General features: G+C 38.3%; 1 protein-coding gene across 3 annotated transcripts in view; it reads right to left on the bottom strand.

Moving 5' to 3' along the window:
* The window catches only part of PCCA (propionyl-CoA carboxylase subunit alpha), a 251,751-nt gene that overhangs the window by 213,596 nt on the left and 14,116 nt on the right, over positions 1-24,039 (bottom strand). For all 3 annotated transcript variants that reach the window (XR_014941909.1, XR_014941910.1, XM_015851501.2), the window contains exons 5-6: positions 3,189-3,302; positions 1,642-1,695 (exon numbers count right to left, since the gene is read on the bottom strand). Coding sequence is in view for 1 of the 3 variants with exons in the window: in XM_015851501.2 (XP_015706987.1) it covers positions 1,642-1,695; positions 3,189-3,302 (168 nt within the window). In the remaining 2 variants the exon portion in view is untranslated. The remainder of the gene's footprint in view (positions 1-1,641; positions 1,696-3,188; positions 3,303-24,039) is intronic.

Here is a 24,039-nt window from a genome sequence, read left to right on the forward strand (position 1 = left end):
AGAACTCGCTTGTTTTATTCTATTTTTAGGGACCATAAAGTTTGTGAAATGTATTTAGAAGCTACTTTGAGACTGTAGCAGCCCAAATGTAAAAGTGTTTCTAGTGAATTCCTGAAATAACGTGGCCAGTATTAAAGCATTTGAGTGAAAAGATGAGAAGGAAGGGGGAGGGGATCTACAGGAATGCTGCTTCTTCCTTCATTTCTACTTAAAATCTTGAAGAAGAAAAAAAAAACCCACAAATCATTCCAGATTGTCATGTCAACAATATTGTAATTTACATCACTAAATAATAACCAGACTACCAGGAAGTGTGCCCAGTTCAGAGTAATAACTATCAAATTCCAAAGTTTGGCAGCAAAAATATACCACATAATAGCATGATCTAGCACTTCTGTTTCTTCCCCACCACCCCACCCCAAAAAGGAACTGCCAACTAAAGCCAGTTACCACGCTGGAGCAACCCAGTAGGAACACACTGTTATAAATTAAACCAAGAATCCTCCCCTTAAAGAGGCTCTGTAGCACAGAGAAAAAACTGTTATTTTCATATAGTTTAACATGCAGGAGATTGTCCTACATTGGGTAAAACTTGACAATTGAAGAGCTTTAAATTCCTTTCAAGTTTAACAGAACGCTACCACAACACAGCAATCAGAAGGACACAGACTCTCCATTGCTCTTTCTTGTTTGTCTGCTCTAAAGAAGCATGGCTGCTAAGAAGCAAAATAAATAAATAAATAAAATAAAAATAGACATTTAATTCACACATAGCTTCATTTGGTGAGTTGGTGATACTATCTAACACCAAAGAATCAACTAAATTATAACAGTCTGTACTACAAACAGAATTTGAACCAAAAGGGATGAAGTAAAAGGAAAACACAGAAGCAAGAGTTACCTCACAATTGCTAAGAACAGAAGAGACCTCATAGAAGCTTTACAGAAGCAAATTCCTCATCTGCGTTTCTATCCTGAGCTATAAAAAGTATTCTTAAAAACAGTAACCAGTTTCTCTTACTGCCTCTTAAAAAACAACGATTGGGTAGGTTTGGGGAAATCAGTAAGAAGGCCATATATCAGTTTCTGTGATACATAAAAACCCCACTGAACTAAGGAGACTGTGAATAAAAAAACAAATTCAAACGTGAAGGAAAAACAGTATCTTCTTGAAGTACCTCCTCGGTCCTTTCAAAGGATGCAGTTCTACAATACATGACTTCCAGCACAGAAGCAGGTTTTTAAACAGCTTTCTGTCCCCATTCTGAAAGTGCAGTTCAGCACCTTTTCAGCGCTGCTGAAACAGCTGTTCACCAGCTGTGCTAGAAGTCACCAAAACAGTCACTTGGAAACAAACATTTTTCACCTAGATCATTTCAGTGACTCAGCTGAGAAAGCAGAAACATTACAGACAAGAAGCAAAACCACTGAGATTTCTATATCTTTAGTGCAGCTCTTACCAACAGGCACAGGCTGCAACTGTACCCATGAAATGCAAGGAATCCACATGCAGAGAAGGCGTACAAAGCACTTTGTGTACCATTCAAATCTACCTTGAGTACCCTGATTCCTCAAATACCTGGCAATGAAAATATGTCACCCAGTTCACCCTTCACATCCAAGCAAGGAAAGATAACTTACCAAACGTCTGGCAAATTCTTTGTTTTCTGAAAGAAATCCATATCCTGGGTGTACCTTCAAAAAGAAAGCAAAGAAATTTTCAATCTCACTGACCTTGGAAGCCAGACACCAATTTTACCATCACCTTCTAAATAACATTAAGGCAATATTGAGCACCAAGCATTTAAATTAGTTGAAATGGCTGATATTGCTGTCCTGAGTCCTGTACAAACCCACTGGTTGAGCTGTTTTCTGAAATAAGTATTCCCTACTTGACTACAGAGAAACATGATGTTTACAGAGATACTAATATACTCAGTTGAGAGACATTCCCTCTCTTTTTACTCCCTTTTGCCACACTCACATCACTGCAGACTCCTACATCAATACTCATACATACTCTTCTCAATAAGTCTACAAAGTACTCTTCATTCTAAATACTCTTTAGCTTTGATCACAACAGTGATCAAAGGTCCATAGTCGTAGGTCTCCTACCTCTAGCCACCCTTGCTGGAGAACAGTATTTACTATATCATTAGTGTAAGTGACGCATCCTTAAATGCCCAATTGGTTATTCATATCCCAATACACACCTTGTACTGTAGTGGTGAAGTTTCCTTCTTTGTTTTTCGCAAATCACAAGATTCTTAATCCAATACACTCCAACAGATAAAGTAGAAAAGTATAAGCTGCTACCCTCTTTTAAAAAGGATAAGCAACTGCATTCTACTTTCAAAAACTTTGAGTGAAGGACACAAGAGTCACTTTCTTTACAGGGAAGTTTTGGGGCCCTGGAAGCATCACACCAGAACTTCTACTTTGAAGAAATCACAAGATTGCTCCAAACCATCCCACGGTAATCAGTGTTGCTCAAACACAGCCATCAAATTTTACTTTATAAATGCTGTTTACAGTAGCTCTGAATAATACATTTGTTTCACTGACATTACAAAGAACATTAGATTTGTGAACACAACTAAACATTCATTTTTCCAACCGACCCCTGTTAAGCTTTGAATCTCAGGCCAATTTGGAGGGAGAAAAGCAGAACAGATTAGACAAGTAAATATGGGCCAATGTGCATTCTGTAAACATTCTGAAACAAGTAATTACAGAATGCACCTTCTTGCAAATAAGACATGTATATAATTCAAAAACTGCTTCAAACCAAGTTTAAGCAAAAGCCTTCTTTGGACACACTCCGTAAAGCATTCAAAAAGCCATTATGGCATATAAAGGGTTAGTGCTCAAAACTAATTGGGATTTTTTTCTTTTTTCCTCAGCAAATTTGGAAATGAACTGAAGCTGCTCCCTGGTGTGAAAGCTGAATCCAGCAGCCACCTGCAGGATCAGCAACCAGTGCTGCCAGATGCTACAAAGCCTTTGATTTCCAGTAGCGATTTCGGACACATTTAACTCATGTGACATGAACTAACTGGAATCGCATATTCAATCACTTCCTCCCCCCTCCCCTCCACGCACACCTTAAAAAAAAAAAAATACAAACTCTGGCTTTTCTGCTTTCTATATATGAAACAGCTGCAGCAGATAGACTCATTCAGACTCACAGCTTGGGCCCTGGTTTTCTTAATGACTTCCATGATGGCGTCCATGTTGAGGTAGCTTTTGCTGGTGGGAGCTGGGCCAACACAGACAGCTTCATCCGCCATTTTCACGTGAACCTAAGGGGGGGGAATATTCCACATTAACAGATGCTCCCAGCAAAAATAATTACAGACATCCTGAAACATGCACACAAATGTGATTCTTTCAAAGATAATTTACATACCATAACCACTCTAAAACATACATTGAAATTACCAACACTGACATACAGGAACTCAGACAATAACATTAAATCTCATTTAACTCCCACCTTAAGCGTCACTGTCAAGATGTTTTATTCCAATGTATTGTTTTGAATTTGGTTAAAATCAAATCATGGCAAATTAATTTCAGCTTCCTATACTGATCATCTATATGTAAATTCAGACTAAAAACTACTTTGTTACATGTAACCAGGGTAGTCTAATATCTTAATACTTAATAACAAACATTCATGACCAGTTCTAAGCAGGCTCCCCAGGAAGTTGGGGATAATTAGAGTGAATTGAATGAAGGGATGCAGCGAGTGTCCCTGCACAGCATCAGGTCAGCACCATGCACAAATTAAAGCCTATGACTAAAGAGTTCAATATCACTACACGTGAACCAGAAAATCTTGAGAATTATTTAAGCAGGCTCATGTTTGATTCCTGATCCACTGTATCCTAATTTATATGCATTTGTCAAACATTTTTCTAGTCAAATCTAAACCATACAAAAAGAAGTGATGAACAGTTTACCAGAAACAATAACTGGTTTTGAACAAGTCAGAACTCATTCAAACACTTTGGGAATTAAAGCTACAACACTTTTGGATTGTTCTTCAACATGTTTTAGCTACACTTTTCCTTACAAATTAAGATACACGCAGATCCACAAAATCAAATAAATAAATCAGTTTCTCATTTCGTTTTCCTTTTGTAAGCTCTCATCCAGGATGTTTTTAAAAGAAACATGCCACTGTTTAAACTGTATAAGATCTGTATAGCTATACATTAGTAAGATTTATCACTATACAGGTTGACACTTCACTGCTTACTAGTTTTAAAACTGTTATTTTATGAATATTTTTTATCATCTTCAGCATGCTAAATAGACTATGTTGGAAGCAGCATCCTTCCATAAAGTGAATCTTAACATACATGACATTTCAAATATCTTTTTATTTACAAACAGAGATTTTATTCACAAGTAGCACAAAGGTTGTCAGTATAACATATTACAGTTTGGAAGCACTGTAGTCCATACACATTATTGGTTCATCCAGTCAAAGCAAGAAGAATAAAGGTATCTAGAAACTGTCAAGCAGTAGTCAAGAGATTCTGAATAGCACAATGAGAAACAAATATTCAGGTAACTTATAAGAAAAATTACATCTATTATGTCACATGTGAACATTCAGCCTCATTCTTCATATTTATTGAGTTTTTCTATGTTTTGCAAAAAAAGTTAATCCCAACACCAGAAAGAAATACCAGCTTGCCATAAATTTCTAGCACTCTTAAATAGATACACAAATACACAGCCAATTCAGCAGCTCCATGAGCACAAAACCACCTAGAATCTCCACACTTCACATTTTAGTTATTATAGCTTCTTTGAAGAGATAATGGCTTTTATTTTATTATGACAGCATTTGCTTCATGTTATAAACAAAGCAAAACCAAAAACCCTAACCACTAGCACCATGCAGCAGGATTTTAACACTTTATAATAAAACACCTTGACAAATTAAGTTAATAATTCAGCATTTGATTAAATGATAGCAGAACTAACCCTGTCTGCTACTCTTCCTGGAGTTTTAAGTACAAGAAACAGTATAGCCCTTAGATACCTTTATTTATATGATTGATTCAAGTTTTTAGTTATTCAGTTTGTTTTACACAAGCATACTTAAGCATGAGTGTTTTACAAGACCAAACATTTCCTTATATAAGGGACTAAACTACGACAGTTAGCTACTTTTAAGCATCTAGAGAAGAGGGCCCTGCACCCCCCAGCAGTCCTACTAGCACCACAGAAGAAGTCATAAAAGATATTGTAAAGCCACTGATTTATAAGATTTCCTCAAAATAGTTTTGTGTGCTTTCCCTCCGCCATTTCTTCCCCCTCTTCAAGTGTTTTATTACTACTTATCCCCATGCTTCTCTTCCACCTGATAGCTCTATTTCTCCCCATCTACATTACCACAAGATTTTAGCATCTTCTCTAGTTCACTGTTGAATTATCCTTGCAGGCACCCTAACAACCACACCAACGTAACAAAACTGTAGCCATATTACAACCACTTCACGTGATACACTGCCACAGCATGAAGCAAAGTTTGCTGCGACAAGAAATAAGTCTTAGTTTCCCCCCATTAGTTCAAAACCTCCAGATTTTCAGGTTCCAGTGGCAGCTGCTCTATGGAACTTCCATACTGACTTGTAAATACAATCAAACCAGCTCACTCGTAACCTGGAAAGCATGACTCATTCCACAGTGGATGTCACCTCCTTACAAAGATTTCCATCTTTAAATGTGTATTTCATCTCTTTAATAATACATTGTAGCTCATGATAAGTACTACAAACATACTACAGAATTTACAGCATAGCATACCGAAATGTAATCATACTAATCACCATAATTACAGGTAAACATTACAAAAGCCATCTTTTGAAGCTAAATGACAGCTGAATCCTTCAGATTTCTGCACAGAAAAGAATTATGGTATAAATTAAGTTATAATAACATAACATTTTTAGGCAGCCCAAAAAATCCATTAGCTGCCGTTCTTTAAGCATTACAAGTTTGAAAATAAATGCATTTCAAACAAGAGTTAAATACTTGACTTAAATTCACACAATCCTATGTATTCAGAACTAGTCCCCAGCTTACGACAGCTAACATTTCAGAAGAATAATTTTTCACTTTTCTGTTTTAGCTCAGAAAAATAACATCAACAAGACAGAGAAGCAACTCCCAGGAGGTTTCTGAAGAAACACAATTCCTTCATAAATAGTAGAATTGATCACACAATCTCAAGCATGAATGGATACCAACAAAGGCTGGAAAAGCACACAAACCTAAAAGTAGTAAACTGTTTATACTGTAAATTTTTGTTATATTGGGCTACCTGTGCCTCAAAAGATGCGTTTCAAGCAACTACAAGGACCTGCTACACTACACAACATAAAGAACTAAAGGCATAACTTAGTTCCATAGAGAGCAGTTAAACTTCTGTAGATGTTTTAGATTGGAAATATATTTAATAAGGACTAATTATACTGTAATAATGACACAAATAAGACAAAAAGTTTACCAAAACATACTCATCATTTGTTACACCTTTAGGAATCTAAAAATCTAAGCTGTAATGAACACTTAACCACCCTACTGAAGACTCCTCAGCTCTCCTTCTATGACAAATACGCCTTAATAATCTCAATTTAAGAAGGAATCCAAGAGTATTCATTAGAAAGAATACTCTTTAGTAGCACAAATACTTTTAAACAAAGGTTCATCAATATGACTAAAAACACAACAACTGGCCACACTTTGAAATGCAACAGTGATTTTAGTGCAAAATTCATGACCACCTAGAGAAACAAGAACTAGCTCAAGTTCAACAATCCTCTTCAATAAAGTGCACCAAAATGACCACTAAGTTCACAAGCAAGTTCAAAAAAGGCACCTAAAATACTAATTCTACCATGTTTCTTTGTGTTTCTAGGAAATAGGTACCAAAATGGTTAGCTAAAACATGTGTACTTACACGTGCTCCCAACATTTACAACAAAACAAGGTATTTAGTTATGGAAATAGAAACAAGACAATGCATGTATGACTAACACAGTGCTAAGGCAAAGCGCTGAAAAAATAATGAAAGGTGCTAGGAAAATTTACAGATTCTTAGCATTACAATTATTCAGGAACTTCAGAGTTTGTTACTTTCTTAAGGATATGATTCATGAAAAAAGTTCTTCATAACCCATCCCCCCAGCTTGCTTTATAATGATTCTCATCTATTAATTACAAGAAACAAAGCTGATTTTCACATGAACCAGTAGAAGAACAAAGATATCTACACGTGTTTCCTAACAAAGTGCTTGATACCGCCTGCACAGTTTTCACAGATGATTTTATACACTTCAGCAGTTTCTGATATTTACCGTGTGACAGATGCCATTTACTTCAGTGTAAATACCTAATTAACACATACAGACAGACACACACACACACACTCTCCCCCCTTCATCATTAAGGAAGAAGAATGTCTGGGACTTCATGATATCCCAGGTTTTCAAGATAGGTCACCCTACGCACCCCCAAGCCTCAATACAAGTTGATAATTCATACAGCAGAGACAGATTTAAGTTACAGGATGCATTTTCTCCAATTCTTCTGTGCTGTTCCACAATTCATAGACAAGGAAACTGTTATACAGACCTACATGCAATGCTAATCAAATCTAAGAAGTAATTAAAGCAAAAAAGAATAAATGTTTGGTACATTAAATAGGATCTGAAGCATTGTTTAGGCAAATAAATCTAATGAAACACACCCTTTTGTAGCTCAAATCAATATTACACATTAAAACCACCACCGCTGTTGTAAGTGGATTCACATAATTGACCCAAAACGCTCAACACCACTCAGCAAGACAAACCACAATTAGCTCAACCCACAAGATAAGGCTTTTGTAAGATTTAAGGGTAAGCAAAAAATGAAATAAAAGCAATAACCTCAAATCTTGCCAATCCTAATGCCAAAATGGGAGACAAAACAGAACAAAAAACTTGTGGCGCTAAAAGGTTAACTTAAAAATCAAACGGCAGCAAATAAAGGTTCCAATTCACTGCTTTGTCAAAACTACACAACTTTTAGACCTGTCTTTAACAGCTTCATGCTAAAACAAACGTCAGGAATACAACAAATCTGTGTACTTAATACGTCTAAGGTACTCACAGTCCTTGAAGCGCTACTGCAAAGAAATCCTGTCACACAATTATGGCATTTAAGCCTAAAAATGAAATAATGAAAACATTTCTAACTGCATGAAAAGCAGAACTCTGAAAGCCATAAATCACATAAATGTCACATATTTTCCACATTTTAACTCATTTTTGAAATAAAAAGAACTATACAAAAAATTATGCTAAAAACAGCTCGCAGTCAGCATAAGTAGATCTTCCTGCAAGCCTGTCTGTAGGTTCTGGAGTTCTGTCTTAGCAACATGATTCTATCTAGGACATTTAGTTTAGAGTTGTCCTTTAAATACAAGAATACAGTACACAGCCATTCAGATGAAGCCCTTGTCCAATGTCCAAATTCACCAACCTGCAAAGATGGACTGCAGAAGTTGCTTCCAGAATCTAAAGATGGTGAAGTGAGGGATCCCTGAAACCAGTCCTAGGGTTGATATAACAGCTAATAAAAACAGAAAGGTAAAATTCACAGCCACCTGGTATTTCAACTACCCAACAGTTTTTAAAAGCAATATGACCGTAAAGTACAGACATTAGCACCGCTCAAGGCAATGCATTCTGGAACACTATTTGGAGTATTAAATAATTAGAAATACAAAATACAGACACTGTAGTAAATAAAGCCCTTCACAGTGTGGACTAAGTACTGGCTTAAGATGAACCATGTACTGAGATACGAATGAAATTTCACAGAAAGCCTCACTTTATGCAAATATAAGTTGCCACTCAAAGCATGGTCCCATTCCTAGCTCCCTTTCACATTCAGCTCTAGCAATTACAGCACTGCTAGTAGACCAACTACCTGAACAGATCCAGTAGAGAAATACTCTAAGTGGAAGGCTGAACCTTTTGTCAGATCAGCAAGTCAAACCATTTTGCAGCTACATGATATTAGGATGCAATGCAATGAAAGAATCAAAGGGGACAGGAGAGCACAATTTGGTCCTTTCAGAAATAATTTGGGTGCAGAGAAATTAAGACTTAATATAAAACCAGACATAAAGTGTCTTCTCCTATGAATTATTTGGCTCCCAAGTAATATGTCAGAGATAAATGTAGAGTACCTTAGAACTTTCAATAAAGATTCTCTAAAATACAAGATATTTTCCTCATATCTAAACAGTGTTTACTTCCACATATACAATAAGAATAATAGAGCAGAAGTAGAGCATTTTTTATTTTTAACAAAATCCACTAGCGTGAATTTCCATAATTACTTCTTAAAAATTAAGTTTCATTCTTCTTCAATAGATTCAGAGAAAAACATTACTTTTCTGATGCTGTTAAAATGACTGGGACAACTTAGAAGTTATTCAATGTAAAACCTGTCCAAAGTTTTCCACTCTCAGAATCTTGTTTTGAAAGAATACAAGGCAGCTTTGAGAATCCAAAATACAGGTGTCAAGATGAATAATATAAAAAGTAAGTAATGGAGAAAAACTATGAAGGATGCTTTCTTCTGCAAGCTTATAGAAAGCAGTAAGCCAGAATCCCATGAAATCTGCTTAAGTAACTTTTCAGAATAGATCTACATTTAAAAAAAAAAAAAACTATTTTAGCAAGCTATCATCTTTGCCAGTTCCAGAAGCATAATTCATGTGAACTGCTTGACAGACACTCGAGCCTGTTATAATAGACCCAGCAAGAGAACACAGACCGCTTTGTTATAAAACCATCACCCACCACAAACTCACAGCCATCACTTAAGTTAAAAGGCTTATCAACAAAGCCTGTCAGTGTCCACAACCCTGTACTCACAGAAAGCTTAAGCAAATTTTGCATAGGAATATGAAACAGTGATCACAGAAGACTCTGAAGTCAAGTACACAGTATTACACAGGAAAAACCTATTTTGTAAGGGAGGATAAAAACAGATATAGCAAGCAGAGCTCAGAACCTCCAAAGGAAAACAAAAACAAAATAGAACAAGTCAGCAGAATTAAGTTACATCATGGCAAGTTCCAGAGTTGACTGCTAGGTGGAAAACTTTGAAAAAGTAGTTATTTTCCCATTTAATTTTACAATGTAAGATTTGCAGATGGTCATCTACCACTGTTCATTAGATGACTGTACTAACCTCCATTCTATCCAATGTTTATATTCCACAGTGCTGAGCACAGGATCCATATACCACAACATCAGTAAGGAAGTGGACAGTAGTACACTCAAAGTGTTGGTTCTGTGCTGTGTCTATAAACAAGCAGTTGGCTTATCAAAACCAGAAAGACTGTGCACAACATATGGTAAGGGCAGGAATGGGCAAAACCTGTATAGACCTAATAGAATTTTCACACAACTAATGCCAGCACTGGGCAAGTGCTGATGACAGACTTCATGTGGTTTGACATGGACCACCTAACAGAAGCTCTTTCAAGAATTCCTCTTACAGCAAGAATTAGCTTTCATCCCTCAGCTCTGCAATAGATGCATCTTGAACTGTAAAGGCTTTGTTTTAGCACAACTCTGAGAATAACTTAAATACGAATTAAAGTTTCCCTGACATTTCCTTTTTCTCAGATTTCTTATGCATGCTTCACCATTTGAAGGTAATTCAAGGACAAAGTTATCCTCTATCATATCCCAGCAATCCTATGACATTATTTCGGCACATTCAACAGCCTAAAAACAGTTTACTGTACTGAGGTAATAGGTCTTGATATATAAGAGAGCACTATTCACAAGCCACTATAATGCTAACCCCCACCAAGAGCTTAAGCATTGCTCCTGTCCAGTAAGCAGAGCTATAGCAAAAAAAGCATCAAATCTCTTACATCTACTTGACACTCTTCCACAACATGCTATCACTTCCAGGATTTAAGTAGTAAGAAGTAAAATGCTGTCAATCTTAAATTTTGGAAACAGAATTAAAAGCTAGAAAATATGAGAAGTATCACTATTAGGCTAATTCAATTACAGTATCATATACTTGTAGCCCGTATGCATATAATTAACAAATATATATTCCTCTATATAATAGTCCTACATAATTATTTCCTATAATGACTTAATAAACATTAGTCTACATAATACAGTTGGTTAATGTTAAATGTACTTATTGTGGTTAAAAAGAGATTAAGTTACATGCAGACAACAGCTACACAAAACCAAAGGAAAGGAGTAACCAATCTCTACACAGTGACAGCTGTTTACTTATAACTTTCTTAAAGATGAACCATATTCTAAGTGAAGAATAAAGTTTCTAAGTCCAACAGAAATGGTCAAGCACATGTATAGTTTTATATGACACTGGGTTTCTACATAAATAAATTCCTGTTATTAAAAAGCCTGGAATTAAGAAAAATCAATCCAAGTCACGTGGAATCTACATAGCACAACAGCACAAACTGACATAACGCTTCTGTCTAAATCCTCTTTCCTGTTAGCATTTTTTTCTCCCCCCAACCTGCTAAATAAAGTCATATTTCCTGCTGACAGCAAATGATTGGTTTACCTATAACACCAGGGGGTTTAACTATCAGTCCTTTAAGAAGCTTTGACAGTTTAGCCTGCTGAGCTCACAGCACCCAAGGGAGGGCCTGACTTGCAGTTTTACTTCTGATGCTGCTGACCACTAATACTGACTCCACAGATAATGGATTTCAATAACCGCCTCCCACAGGTTAACACTTTGGGTACTAGCCATGATACTGCTTTAATTAAGTTAATACATGAAGGTCACAGTTTGTTAGGAAGTTTTATTAAATCCGACAGTGCTGACAATAGCAGGAAAAGTGCAGATGCTCACCTGGCCAGCAGCTCTGGGATGAGTTTGCCTACAGATGTAATCCAGTTGGTTTGCAGGTTCATGCAACTTTCTTTTTTGCTAACTGAGTTTATTGGTTTCAGCCCCAATAAAAATGGATTTCCTTTCCAGCCTAACCAATTACTTCATGACAGATATGAAATGGATGCCTCTAACTGTGCTGAGTTTACCCGGAATGCAAACATGCATTACAGTTTAGGGTCAGTTTCTGTTTTGTTTTCTGTTTTCAAGGCTTGAATCATCCTGATGGCAGAAAACAATTAGCATTTATGTGTTTTTAAAGCTAATTGCTAACACTTACAGATCCGAGTGTAAAATTTGTTTTTAATTACATAAAAGTTTCTACAACATCTAACCAGATGTTTGTAACGTCTTAAGGAAGAAATAATTCTGACAGCACATGCTTAAGAAAATACAAAAAGAACAGAGAGGCATTTCAATGCATTTTTCAGCCGAACTAATCACTTATTTCTTTTCAACACAACATTCTAAAGCATCAGCTTCAAAAATATGAGGAAAAAGTGTTGTTTTGTAGTTGAGAAATGGTATTTACTTTAGCAGCGCAGACATTTATTCATTGGATTTTATTCTTTCCCCCATCAAAGTACGCAATCTGACAGACACTCTGCAGAGTTATAATGAAGCAGCATGGGAGCCATTTAATGTATTTCTTGATTAACTCATTGCCTGTCCAGTTCTCACACAGACATGCTCATATGTCATAATCGTCATAACTCCCATCATCCCTACAGTTAACACACAAGCTCCTTGATTAGCGCACAACTCCCAGACGAGCCATGCTAATGCTAAATAATTCCCTTCAGTCTCCTGCAACTATACCGCAGGCTCTCCAATTAAGTATAATGTCTCTGATGAGCCATATTAATACAGACAAATTCCTGACAGGGATTCTAGCCCACTCACTTTCACCAAATAAGAGGCAGAAAAAGAACTTAAACTGAAATAAAGACAAGAAAGCTGCACACATAAAGCCAACCTAAAGAGCAGTTAAAGAGGTTTTCATTACAAAGCTTTACCCAATGCCACAGGTATGTTATTCTTGGAAGTACCTGGGAGACTGGCATATCAACAACTATAAGAGTATTGATAAATATTGGTAAGTAAATTAGCATTTTAATTGCTGAAAAGAAAGCATGTGAAACAGTTTCTCAATCATTTAATTAAAATTTGCAGTAAGTAAAAACGTGATAAAGCTAACTATACAGAGGCCTGCAGAACACTTGCTGCTAGTCATGCTCAGTATAAGGAAAGAATTACACTCTCCTCATCATGTGCATAAGCACCAATTAAAATATCACTGCAGCTGTACACACCTACACATAAGGGTTGTTTTCTTTTTTCAGCAATGATCACAGCATTTTCAAACCTTGCATCAAGAACCTGCTGCAGCATCACCAGCTACATTACAAAGTCCACATCCTGACATTACTTATGAGATTATGAAACTACATACAAGAAATTCCAAAATACTTTCAGAGTATGAAAGAGTTAATCATGGATCAACAACATGAAAACCTCATCATCATTATCCTCCCTCTTTAAATAGGAGGAAAGAGAATATCACAAAAACCCAGCCTTTCCAATCTTAGTATGATTGCCATTATTACCTAGAAATTAATTCACTATCTAGATTTTACACAAGTCACAAGGAGATCCTGGTCTTTAGATCAGGACAGTCTGACACTAGAGCTGACCCTCTCACTGGAAGAGATATCAGCAAAGGACACGTAAATAGACTGTTGCCCAAGTATCCTTCAGTAGTTTTAAATATTGCTTGCAACTGCAAAATAAATTGTCAAATATTCAAATAGCCCCCATGAAATTTTGATAAGCTCTTCCCCAAGGTCCTTGCACCTTCATTCTTACACTAATGCATTTTATCTTCATTTACCTGATCATTAGCTTCCAGTTTGTTCAGCTGGAAACCAACACACACTAATTACTTTGACATCACAAAGTCCTATCTGTCTTCACCACCTCCCCAGACAGCAGGGAGAAATTATCAAGGGTAGGCATGATAATATCCTGATAAATGATGATTCACATCACCTCACTGTCAATCATCCAGAAGTGCTCACACAAGATACCACTCAATCTCATTATTGAATCCTAGGGCTAAGAGTACAATACACACCAGGAGTCGTATTTCAAACAGCAGGCCACCTGAGTAAGATGCGGCTCTGGGATTTTCATGAATTTTGCTGGCTCTTTGCTTCAACTCAGTAAATGTCATGTAGTAAAATATATGAATACATGTATATATGATGGCAGAAAAGGACGTGCTTAAAGCAGAACTGTTCATCTTGAGAAGTCAAGAGAAAATAAATTAGGTCATTTGGTGGGCAAGAGGAAAACCAGTAAGTTCCTTTTTTTAATTTTTTTTTAAAGAATAAACCTATAAAGTTTCAGAGTTCATTTTCAATTTAAAGATACTCTTTCCTGAAACAATACAAACGCTTTTAGAGCTCTGAAAGAAGCAACACTAGCTTTGAAACTCATGGCCATAAAGTTTGTTTTTTCTGTAACAGAAAGCAGATATTCGTAGATGCAACTTTCCTGCTTAAGTAGTCAATCAGAAAAGACAACCTATTAAGTAATAACACAAAGATCTGGTAAGAGCTGCTTTCTCAGATTAGGCAGCTTTCTTTCCTACTTCTAAACCTGGCCTTGAACGCCTCTAGGGACAGGGCCATCTACAGCTTTTCTGGGCAACCTCACCGCCCTCTGAGTAAAAATAAATTAATTACTACAAAATTAAGTGTTCTAACATCCCATTTTATTTCTCTGACTGAAGACAATTCAACAGGCAACGTAAGTCAGAGCCATAGAGCGCTCTTCCAAGCACTGATGGTACAGGCATCTACCCCAGGTACCTTGGCGCCACAACCAGCAACTGCCTACCCACTCAAGTTTCCTCACCTCTCTGGCACAACTAGGCCCAGAAAGTTAAAACAGCACACTTACAGGCAACAAAAAACAAAGAACCATAGAATCTATCACGCCTAGTACGTCAAGTAAGATAATTTTATGAGCAAGATGGCTTTCCCCCCCCCTCCTCTGAATGCAACCTCAGTGTTTTAATTCCTAGATTTAGAGAAAGGCCACTAGATGGGGACAACACTAATATTACAGAAACAGAACTCTTAAGAAAGAAAATCAGACCAGCAAGTTCTAGAAAAGTTGCTCACTAATAAACTTACTACGGAAGCGTGTTTGTCTCTACTTTACGTTAAGAACAGAAACTTCCTCCTTCATCCCAGTCTTAGTACAGTTATTTCTTAAAGAGCATATAATTTGCACCTTGACAAGGTCACCATTGACTTAACTGCTTGAATTTGTAAAATTCAAAGAAGAAATTTGATTTTGTGGAAATACTGGCACAAAGAAAACATAGGCACACCTGCCTGCCAAAGTGAATTTTGAATGCTAGTTAATATCTCAGCTCTACCCCCAGAAGCCTTTGGAGGGCAGAAAGCTAATAGTGATTGTATGCTTTAGTTCAGCTGATGGAAATCAGAGACATTCTAGTAGATGAAGACTTCCTTAAAAAGGCCTATCTTCAAATCAAAAACTTTGTTTAAATTTCCACATGTTAGAGCTATGATGTTTATTTTGTAAAAATGTTTTAACATTGCCATGCTACTTATTCAGTTTCACTAGCCTAATTAAAAAAGAAAACAACTTATAGAACTCACACAAAGAGCGTACATTCTTGTTTTTGTCGGCTAACTTACAAAAGAAAATTACCTGCTTCTGTACAAATCCTTTTTACAGGTTCTAGAACTGAGGGAAAACACTTGCTGAATCCACTAAGAAAGACCATCCATTTAAAAAAAACAAAAAAAAACACCTTTTTGCTGTGAAGTTACTGAAATTAACCTGTGGCAGAATTATGATATTTCCTCTCATAGAAAAGAAGGATAAAATAGATAAGAAACTGCTGTCGACAAATATCAGTACCACAGAGCTCACAGCCTGCAAGTTCCCCTGTCAATCTTAAGTTCCTAATACACTGGGGGGGGAACACAGAATAATACTTGAAGCTCAGCTTAACCCATATTCAAGGCTGACTGTAAAAATTCTTCAGAACTTTCAGCAGATACAAGATACACTTCTACTGTAAGTGTAAGACAGAATGGGATTCAATATTAAAATTCAAGTTATTGACTTTAAGAAATATTCATAGAGCTATAAGTCTCCCCCACAGTATACTCATTTTACCACATTATACTCATGCTTTATACATAGAGGGAAGTGATATTTAAAGTTACAGCCTTTTATTAGAACCATAGAAGGGGCATTGTACATATAACAAGGTACACAAAGAACACAAATAAATACACAAAACACAACCACACACATAAAAAGTTCCAAGCTTCAATCGGGCTAAAGTTATAAGCAAGAAAAGAAGTACCTTGCTGCATGCATAGGAGGAAAAAAAGCAACAGCAGTTCCTTCAAAAGTCAATGCAGCAGATCAGCAAGGCAGGCATTGGGACTGCCCAAATGCAGCTGTTTTCCATGTTACACTCCTTTCCTTTATGAAACGGAAGAAGCAGTACACTGTGATTTGGCCCTATCCAGCAACAGTGCCTACAAGCCATTCCTCAACAACAGCCTCATCTCTTCTGCAAACAAGGTTTTCAGCCACTAAAAATGCACAAGCAAGCAGTACTAAGGAAGATGAGCTGGGTTGGTTTTGTTGTTGCTACTGGATTTTGCTTGTTTGGGTTTCTTTCACACTGGAAACTGTATCCTGATTAGCTTCTCATATATTCCAAGTATCAACTTCTCACCCCCACAGGCCACAAACATTAACCAGATAATGTAACCATCCTTGCTATGTTGCAGAAAAACCTACAAGAACAAACAACAAAAGAATTTGGAAGAGTGGCAAGATGCAGCCCTGAAGGCAGCCATCCCACACCCTGTACATTTTCTGCTAGCTCTACTCCAGGATAAACTCCCTCACCAAGTTGCCATGAGGAGAAATGGCCTCAAGTTGTTCCAGGGCAAGTTTAGGCTGGATATTAGGAAACACTTCTTTACAGAAAGGGTAGTCAAGTACTGGAATAGGCTCCCCAGGGAGGTGGTTGAATCGCCATCCCTGAATGTGCTTAAGAGCTGGCTGGATGTGGTGCTCAGGGATATGATTTAGCAGAGGGCTTTTAGAGTTAGGGTACTATGGTTAGGCTGTGGTTGGACTTGATGATCTTTGAGGTCTTTTCCAACCTGGGTAATTCAATGAAATTCACACCTTTAATGACAATTTGCATGACATTTTGAAATCTTCCTCGACGCCCAATGTAGTGATATTTCATCAAACACGAGTTGTCAGTGGTAACTCCATCACCTGCTATTAATTTTATACATCCCTCTTTTTTTTTTTTTTTTTACCAACCACCACTGCATGAGCATCTATACCAGATACGGTGACAAATATCATGTCTTTTAATGGCACCACAAAAGCCACTTCAGTTACATCAAATTCATTATCAGTCTCTAATGAAAATGGCAAGTTGAGCCACATCTGTAGCATCAGTACTTTCATCTATCACCAAAGCTTAACATTTGAAATTAGCAGCTTTACTCCCCTTGCAGACATTCCTATTTCTTTAGTTCTCCTGGCTAGAGTCTGGTTTCCAAAACTCTTTTTAGTTTATTTATTTTAAATCAGGACACATTACATCCACCACACTTTCCATGCATTGCTTAATTAACTCATCATCAGTAAATGGTTTTACATACAAGACATGCCTGCTATAAATGCTAAAAACTGCTTTAATATGCTTTAGATAGCCAAAGACTACAGACTAAGCCTACTCTGGCTTGCTTCTGTCTCTACCTTCATCTGCTGTACTCTTTCCTTCTGCACTTGAACTCAGCTGAGTTCCCCTACCAGCCCTGGCAGGCTTTTGCCACACCTTCTGTCTTCTCTGTATCAGAACAGTCAGCTCCTGTGTCTGGAAAAGGCTATTCTTGAGTATCAATCAGTTCTCTCAGGCCACTTCAGCCTCAAAAGCAGACTCCCATGGGATCTTGTTAAACAGATCATTGTTCATGCCAAAGTCAACTCCCCTGAATTCCAGGGTTGTAGTACTGCTATCTGTCTCCTTATCCTGGGAAAAGCAGACTTCCACAGAGTCCTAAATGGATTTCACTGTTTCCAGCAAATATTAGGATAGCTAAAAACCCCACATTAATACTAGAGTCCAAGGCTTCCTTCAGTTTTCTTCATCCTTATCTTTATCAGGTTTGTGGCAGACGTTCACAATGTGGCCTACTTGCAGAAATCACAGCGTTTCCTATACTTAGTCTATTCTTCACCTATCCCAGCACAGCCTCTAAGGAAGCTTTTGGCTCCACAGATTGCATGCAAAAGAACCTGCCAGTGTTTGTCCTCTACAACCCTGCAGTCAGCTCCCCTCCTTTCTGCAATTCAGCAACTCAACCACAGAATTCCTCCTTCTTGTGAGGACCCCACTACCCTGCTCCTACTCCCAGCCTCAGGGAATAGCACCAAGCATTTGTTACAGCCCACGACATGGATGACCACATCTACACTTCTTCCATGTACTTATAAATATTCATCTTCAGCAGTCGCAAATTAATGATTAACATATGTTCATCTGCTCAAAGCTGCTTTTCCTTCACACTTACGACAGAGTTTAATACAGAAGCAATAAGGTCACAGGACAGATTCTGCAGGGAATATCATAACCAGTCCATAATATCTAACTGATAATGCTCCTGAAGTACCCTTTGGAAACACAGCACTGGTAATACATGCAAATGGACAAGCATCAACTTGAAATTTTGTTTGAAAGAAATTGTACTACACAAGTTTCAAGCATCTCTGATTTCTTGCTAAATTCATACTACCTCAGTTTGATGCAGGGTTCCCAGCAGGGTCTGGCTACAGCTCAGGAAAACCCTCCTGTATTCACTAAACTAGACTCTTCACCACACACTCAGAACCAAAAAAAATCCACAGAAGTTGGAAGGCACCTTTAGTCCAACTTCCCTTATACATAGGAAAGCATCCAGGAGGGTTTTGACTGTCTCCAAGGAAGAAGACTCCACAACCTCTCCAGGCAGCCTGTTCCAGTGCTCTGTCACAACTCAAAGTAAAGAAGTTCTTCTACATGTTCAGACGGAACCTCCTGCATTCCAGTCTGTGTCCATTGCCCCTTGTCATGTTGCTGGGTGCCACCGGAAAGAGCCTGGTCCCACTGAATTGATTCCAGTCTGATTACAGACATTGATAAGATCCTCTCTGTCTTCTACGGGCTGAACGGTTCTGGGTCTCTCAGCCTTTCCTCATAAGGGAGATGCTCCAGGCTCCTCATCACCTTTGTGGCCCTTCACCAGGACCTCTCCAGAAGTTCCATCTTCTCTGAACTAGGGAGCACAGAGCCAGACACAGTACTCCAGACACAGCCTCACCAGGGCAGAGTAGAGAGGGAGGATCACCTCTCTAGACCTGCTGACCACGCTCTTTTTAGTGTGCCCCAGTGCCAGTGGCCTTCTTGGCCACAGGGGAACACTGATGGCTTATGGGCAACCTGCTGCCCACCAGGACACCTAAGTTCTTCTCTGCTGAGCTTCTCTCCAGCAGGTCAGCCCCTAACCTGTACTGATGAGTGCAGATATTCTTCCCCAGGTGCAGAACTCCACACTTGCCTTTGTTGAATCTTACCAGGTTCCTCTGTGCCCAGCTCTTCAGCCTGTCCAGGTCTCACTAAATGGCAGCATCACCTTCTGGTGAGTCAGCCTCTCCTCCCAGCTTCTGTCATCAGCAAACTTGCTGAATGTGCATTCTATCCCTTCATCCAAGTCACTGATGAAGACTGGACCCAGCACCAATTGCTGGGGAACACCATTAGCTACAGGCCTCCAACTGGTCTCTGCCCTGCTAATCACAACCCTCCAAGCTCTGTCAGTCAGCCAGTTCTCAATCCAACACACACTTCCTAAGCTTATTTACAAGGATGTTATGGGACACAGTGTGCAAAGCACAGAGAAATAAGATCAGAATTAACAACTAACATTTACATGTCCATATTAAGACAAAACAAAATTTCTCTATGAGAATGAAGGTTCTATTCACAAAAGTCTATGAAGGAAAGCTTTATTCGAGCTACCTATTTAAGTTACACCAGCACTCTAAATCAGTGGAGGAAGTTAACTTCTAGAAGAAATGATAGTCTCAGATATCTCTGCAGCTAAGTAATTGAACATTTTATTTAAGTCAGTACTGAGGCATACAGATTTTCATTCATTGGCCATATTATATATGAACAGATATCAATAAATGTCATTTAAGAGCATCCTTCAGAACCTCTACTATAGAGCATCACAAAACACTAGAAATTAGTAGACCAAATACCAGAAAGTAATACACTGGAATTACTGGAAAAGTAATACACTGTTTGAGGCCACTTCCCTTTACCTTTCTTTTAATTCTCAGGAGTCAACAATGCTTGCCAAGCTAAGTAGGGAAGACATCACAATATCCATAGTTTGGCAAGTCACCTGATCCTTAAGCAAGCAGCTGTTACATACTATGAAAAGGCTGTCAAAAGAAGTGCCAACCAACATGGTCTGGAAGACCACCTAGTCACACCTGCATTTAATGCAACACCACAAACTAACTGCATTCATTGGCCTCATGCCAGTACCCCACAATGCTCAGTGGGATCTTATCTGCATGCAATTCAACATAGTTGCTTCAGCTTCCATTTACATTCCTCTCCTGCAGGGAGCCATTCTCAAACAGTTGTGTTATTGTGGGACCCGACCTCCATGTGTGTTCACTGCAACAACCGCTGCGTGCACTTAAAGAGCTGTGGCCCCCTGATTATAATCTAGTATTACAAAGAAAATACAATGGGAAAGGGACACAAAATAACTGATTTCATAACAGGTTTCCTAGGATAAGCACTACCTGTAGACCAGGACTTTTATGTTACTGGGAAGAAAAAGAAAGATCTCAAATATCATAAGATTACATATCAACTTCAGTCAGGCATCTCAGATGATTCATGTGGAAGAAAGGATGTGAAGAACTGCATCCTCCTCCCTTCCCATTCCCTCCTTTCAGAGCATTATCATCCACTGCCCCCAACAGGTACCAGCAGCACCACACTCAATCTGTAGTTGCTTCTCAATCAGTGCTTTAAGGAAGCTACACGTGAAAAAAGATGGGTGAGAACAAAGTTATCACAAGTCGAAGCTACACGTGAAAAAAGATGGGTGAGAACAAAGTTATCACAGGTCAGTCTTAAAGACATGCTTCTCAGTAATTGATGTTCCATTACTACAGAAAGCAACAAGGGAGATGACATGCTGTCCCAAACTGTGTTACAAGAGAGCCAAGAACCCACACTACAAAAAGTTGCACATTAACAACTACCAACATCCTACCTTACAGGGTCTGTATGTCACTATTCAACACGAGCCAATATTAAACACCAGCTACAAAGAAGCCAGAAGAACTAATACAATTCTACACATCAAATCCATACTTCTAAACTCAAAGTTAGTACAGCGAGATGGAGACAAACTGGAAAAGGTACATGAATAAGTGATTCTGGTTTTGTCTTTTTGCATGTATTTGTGGCTTTGATTTAAAACAAAAAAGACTGCAAGCTGTTATACAAACCTCCTTTCTGGAAGCAATTTCAAACACCTATTACTGATAATATCATTTAGAAGCATTGCTCAATCGATTCCCAATGAAGATCCAAACTCAAGCTTCAAGGATGACTATACTGACCTAAAATATTCAGTTTTAGCCAGATATTAAACTCTTAAAGTTACAGTGTTGTCTTACTGCAAGCAAACGAAAGAAAGATGCTTTATAAAAACACATATAACCTAAACCACAGTACCAATTAAAACAGCGATATATACATTCACACAAGGACCTTTAAAGACTGTTCTACTTCCTAATCTGGTTCTTCACACAGTCCCACAATAGGTATCAAGGATATAGGCTCACAGTGCCTTACATCAGTAATTTGTAATGTCTCACAAAAGGCTGCTGGGACTAGACAGGTAGTTTCCCTTCTGCTGGTCCCAACCACATGTTCAGATAGTATTAACCATAGCACTCACGAAGCCATGCAGTGAGTCATACCAGTTTACTGATCTGCTTTTCTTTGCACTCTTTTGGGACAGATAAGCAGCCTGGATCCATTTACCAGAAGGACTGCACATATACTAGTGCCAACAGAAACGTCAGGTACACAGGAGATGGAAAGGTAAGAATGCAAAAGAATTATTCTTTGTGTACAGTGTAATTTCAAACCAGCTATTCCCCAAGCACTTCTGAAAGCTATTCACAAATACTGCCTTGGGTTTATCTCTGCCTATGAGCCCTGACAGTAAAGGGAAATTCAGCCTAAGGCCTGCTAACTACTTATTATACCCACACAGATAAGAAATAAGATTACTAAACAGCGCTGCTCATGTACTGCACTTGGAAAGAGATCATACTTGAATGCACACAACCTCAGCTGATAGCAAATTGCAGTTAGGACAATATAAACCACAGAAGCAGCTGAAGTGAATCAGCTCAGTGAAAAGTTGCTGCTGAAGACTGAGGTGAAGGAAGACAGGACACTCAAAGAACCTCAAGGTGATGGGGGAGGGAGCTCCAAGGAGGTGAGGCAGCAGATTATCACACACCTCTCCACTAGTTTCTATCAGAGAGGAACGCAGTGTAGCTATTTTGGTCATGCTGACATTGTTTATCTTCATTAAAAAAATAAAAATAAAGAATATTAAAAAATACTGCATTTGCCACCACCATCTCTGCTAAGAACCAAGGATCAGCACAAACAAAATGCACAGGAACAGGTACACACCAGTAGACTTTTGGACAGCAATTCACTGCAATAGGCAGTAGGTCTGAACCAGCATTATGGCAGCAGAAGACATTAATACAGAGCTGCCAGTTTCAAGCAGTGTCATCAAGCCATGCTGGTTATAAAAGGAGCTGCTTGCCATTCCTTCAATCCCCAGCAAAAAAAAAAAAGCCATACATTTTCAGAGCTGAAGGATCAAGTGGCTTCAGCCCTACTCAGCCTGTTTGCCAGGACTCTAATGCTGAGGTACATGTCTCCAAACAGGTCAGAGTCCTGCAGCCAGCACAGCAGCAAAAGTCAGTTTAACTGATGGCTGACCTACTCCAAACTCATCTTCCTTCCGACAAAAGGCTCCAGAATCTATCAGACGTTCTACTGAAATATTTTAGCATATTAAATCAGAAGTAAACATTAACTTGACAAATAAGGTGTCTGGAACATTCAAAGCACTGAAGCAACACAAGGTCAGAAAAACACCCGGAAAGGCAAAACCATGCAAGCTAGCAACTACAGCAGCTTCAGACAAGTGTACATCAGCTTTTAAGTACAAGCGTGAGGACAGCTATGAGATTATCTTCCAGGCAAAACTCAAAATACACAGTTCAGCAAATACATCACACCACCACTAATGGGCACCAAGTCAACAGTACCAAACTGGACCTAATCCATAATAGCTAAGATGCAGACAACAATGACATGTATACAGCATCAATCACTTCACCCTAGGCAGATATCAGTACCCACAGAACCACAGATACAAGCTCCACAGCAGTAAACACTTGGGCATTCAAATCACAGCTAGCTTGTAATCAAACTCCTGCATCATGCCATTCTAAAGCCAACCATTTCCTCCAAGAAATTAATCTTAATCTGTATATTGGATCTTCAAATAAATTAGCATGGTAATTAAATAACCCTCTTAACACAGTTTTGAATAACAGTATGCTCCTTCCACAGTGATATCAGAACGTTCACAGGAAGATCACCACTAACATCCCATGCCTTACACAAGTGTTGGTTAGTTAACTCTGTAAGGCAAGGGGACAGAAGAATTGACATTTCCACTGTCTCTTGTGGAGAAACAAGCAACGTGCTGTCTTACATTTGAAGCCGAAGACAATTAACTTTATTATGTGTGGTTTAGCTGTAACATAAGACAAGTATTGAAGGATGAGCAGAACCATAAACCT

This window comes from Coturnix japonica, chromosome 1 (assembly GCF_054131305.1).
Source record: "Coturnix japonica strain WE chromosome 1, WE-NBRP24, whole genome shotgun sequence".
Taxonomy (NCBI): Eukaryota; Metazoa; Chordata; class Aves; order Galliformes; family Phasianidae; genus Coturnix; species Coturnix japonica.